The 2,376-nt window shown below is 39.1% G+C and overlaps 1 protein-coding gene across 1 annotated transcript in view; it reads left to right on the forward strand.

The window, feature by feature from the left end:
- LOC110318043 (BPI fold-containing family A member 2-like) overlaps positions 1-2,376 on the forward strand; it is a 5,954-nt gene that overhangs the window by 1,410 nt on the left and 2,168 nt on the right. Inside the window, exons 2-3 of the mRNA XM_021192801.1 lie at positions 1,035-1,161; positions 1,733-1,840. Of these exons, the coding sequence (XP_021048460.1) occupies positions 1,035-1,161; positions 1,733-1,840 (235 nt within the window). The remainder of the gene's footprint in view (positions 1-1,034; positions 1,162-1,732; positions 1,841-2,376) is intronic.

The raw sequence follows: 2,376 nt of genomic DNA on the forward strand, positions 1-2,376 counted from the left end.
ATATATATATATATATATATATATATATATATATATATTGCCTTAAAGGAATAACTAAAATGCTTTGACAGTACTTAAGGATACTCAATATGGAGCAGGAAAGCTGTCTAAAGGAAACAAAGGCTAGCCTTTGCAGATTTATAATTTTAGCAGCCACTATACAACTGGACCAAAATATCTAGGATATCATAATTCTAATCTAAAATGCTTTACATCCAAAGAAATGAAACAAATTACAAAATGTGAAAAAAGTACCAGGCAGAACTGAGTTACAATCAATATTTTAAAGCAGCATTTTAAGGTTGACTCCTTTGGAAAATAATAGATTATTGTACTGTTTCATTTTGTTTGGGCCTTATTTATAATTGCTTTGTTTTACAGTTGAGGTATTTTCTACACAAACACTCTACTATTTCATTCGTGCTGTTTGGCACAAGCCAGCCATTCTCAGGTTGTTCTCCATGATCTTCTATTAGGACAAGTCTAGTCTCCTACTTCAATGTAAATTATTGTTTTCTGGGATTGGATCCAATCAGTCATTTTGGGATTCCTATTTGCTACTTTTACTAGCTGAAGTGATATTTTCCCTCTATGTTCTTTCTTTGTAATAGATTTTTCCATTTCTTAGTATATTCTCTCAATTGATTGGCTCAGTTTCTCAAACACACATGAGCATCTCATTAAGACCAACAGACCCTCAACTCAACACTGAAATGTATACACAGTCAACTTCAACTGCTTGGCCAATTGATCAATTGTTTTGTTAATAAATGCTTAATATAAATTACTAAGAAGTCATCCTGGAAACACTGAATGGACCCAGTTGTGTAGACACATTTTCTCACCTTAGAAGTCTCAGGTTCCTCTTCTGTGCAATGGAGACAGTGGCAATCCTGTCCTGACTGAGTTGTTGTAGAGACTGAATGACCCAGTGTAGGGAAACTGACTTCTCTGAAACCAGGAGGAGGAGAGATCATTCCCAGAGGTGCAGGGCATTGATTGATGGGCACTGACTGATGGCTGTTTTTTTACAGGTATCCTTCAAAATCTAGACCTATATGTAGAGTCAGATTGGTCAGAAGTTAAGGCCAGACTTCTAGAAGCTTTGAGCAGTGTGGCTTTTGACAGATTAACGGACTTGTTATCTCAGAAGGGGGTAGGGTGAGTTGGTGCTTCCTTACTCTCAGAAAAGAGTCTATCCCTCTGGGAAGGCCAATTCAATGTCAAAGACAAATGAATAAGCCTCTCATTTTCCACAGAGATGAGGACTTCTGAGGCAAGGCTCATTAGAGCTTGAGAAAGTCTGAGGGAGGGCTACAGGGCCAGTGTGGACAGTTCACAGCTCTGAGTTCCCACAGTCTGATTTCAGTCTCAAGGTGAAAGTTCCATTTGTCCTCATCTGCACCTGCATCTTGGTACCTAAAGCCTGTCTCTAAGAATAACACATTTCTTCTTCAAATATAGACAGGAATAAAAGTCTAAGTTTCTTCAAGGGACAGAGAGCTGGAATTCATACCCTTAAGTCACAAGCACTGGCTTCATGGAGTTTTGAGTCATACAGTCCTGGGGTCATTTTCTATCTCCCCTGCCTATTGTCTCCTGAGTCCATTACACCTGAGAGTGTAGAGGCTCACATTCTGAACAGGGTGTAGTGAGGACAAGAGGGTGAGGTTGGACAGACACAAATGCTTCAAGGTGGAATGACAAGGGGGCACTTGTGGGTTTTGGGCAGGTTGGAAATCAAGGATCTCAAAATTTTAGACCTGAAGCATGACCAGTCTTCCAATGGTGATGAAATGATCCTGAAGGTCCCCCTGGTTCTTGATGCAGTTCTGTCTCTGTAAGTTGAATTACTTGGACTTAGGGTATGGAATTCAATGTGGCTAGTTTGAGTAGTCACTTAATTCCCAATTATCACCTGACTTCTGCCCTCAGTTTCCTAATATGTGAAAGAGGGGGAACCTCCGAGACCTAAAATACCATCTTCAAAATATTCTAGTGAAGACTGGCCATATTAAGTCTCTTTCAAAGGAATGTCCTATGCAAAATATGTCTTTGTGTGTGGTACCCATGTATACACATATGTATATAGTTTCACATGTGCACTTGTGTCTGTGGAGGTCAGGGGTCAACATCAAGTGTTTGTCCCAGTCATTTGTAACGTTAACTTTTTAAAAAAAATTTATTTATTTATTTATTTATTTATTTATTTATTTATTTATTTATTTTTATTAGATATTTTCTTAATTTACATTTCAAATGCTATCCCGCAAGTTCCCTGTATCCTCCCCCCGCCCCTGCTCCCCTACCCACCCACTCCCACTTCTTGGCCCTGGCATTCCCCTGTACTGGGGCATATAAAGTTTGCAAGACCAA

This window comes from Mus pahari, chromosome 3, assembly GCF_900095145.1.
Source record: "Mus pahari chromosome 3, PAHARI_EIJ_v1.1, whole genome shotgun sequence".
Lineage (NCBI taxonomy): Eukaryota > Metazoa > Chordata > Mammalia > Rodentia > Muridae > Mus > Mus pahari.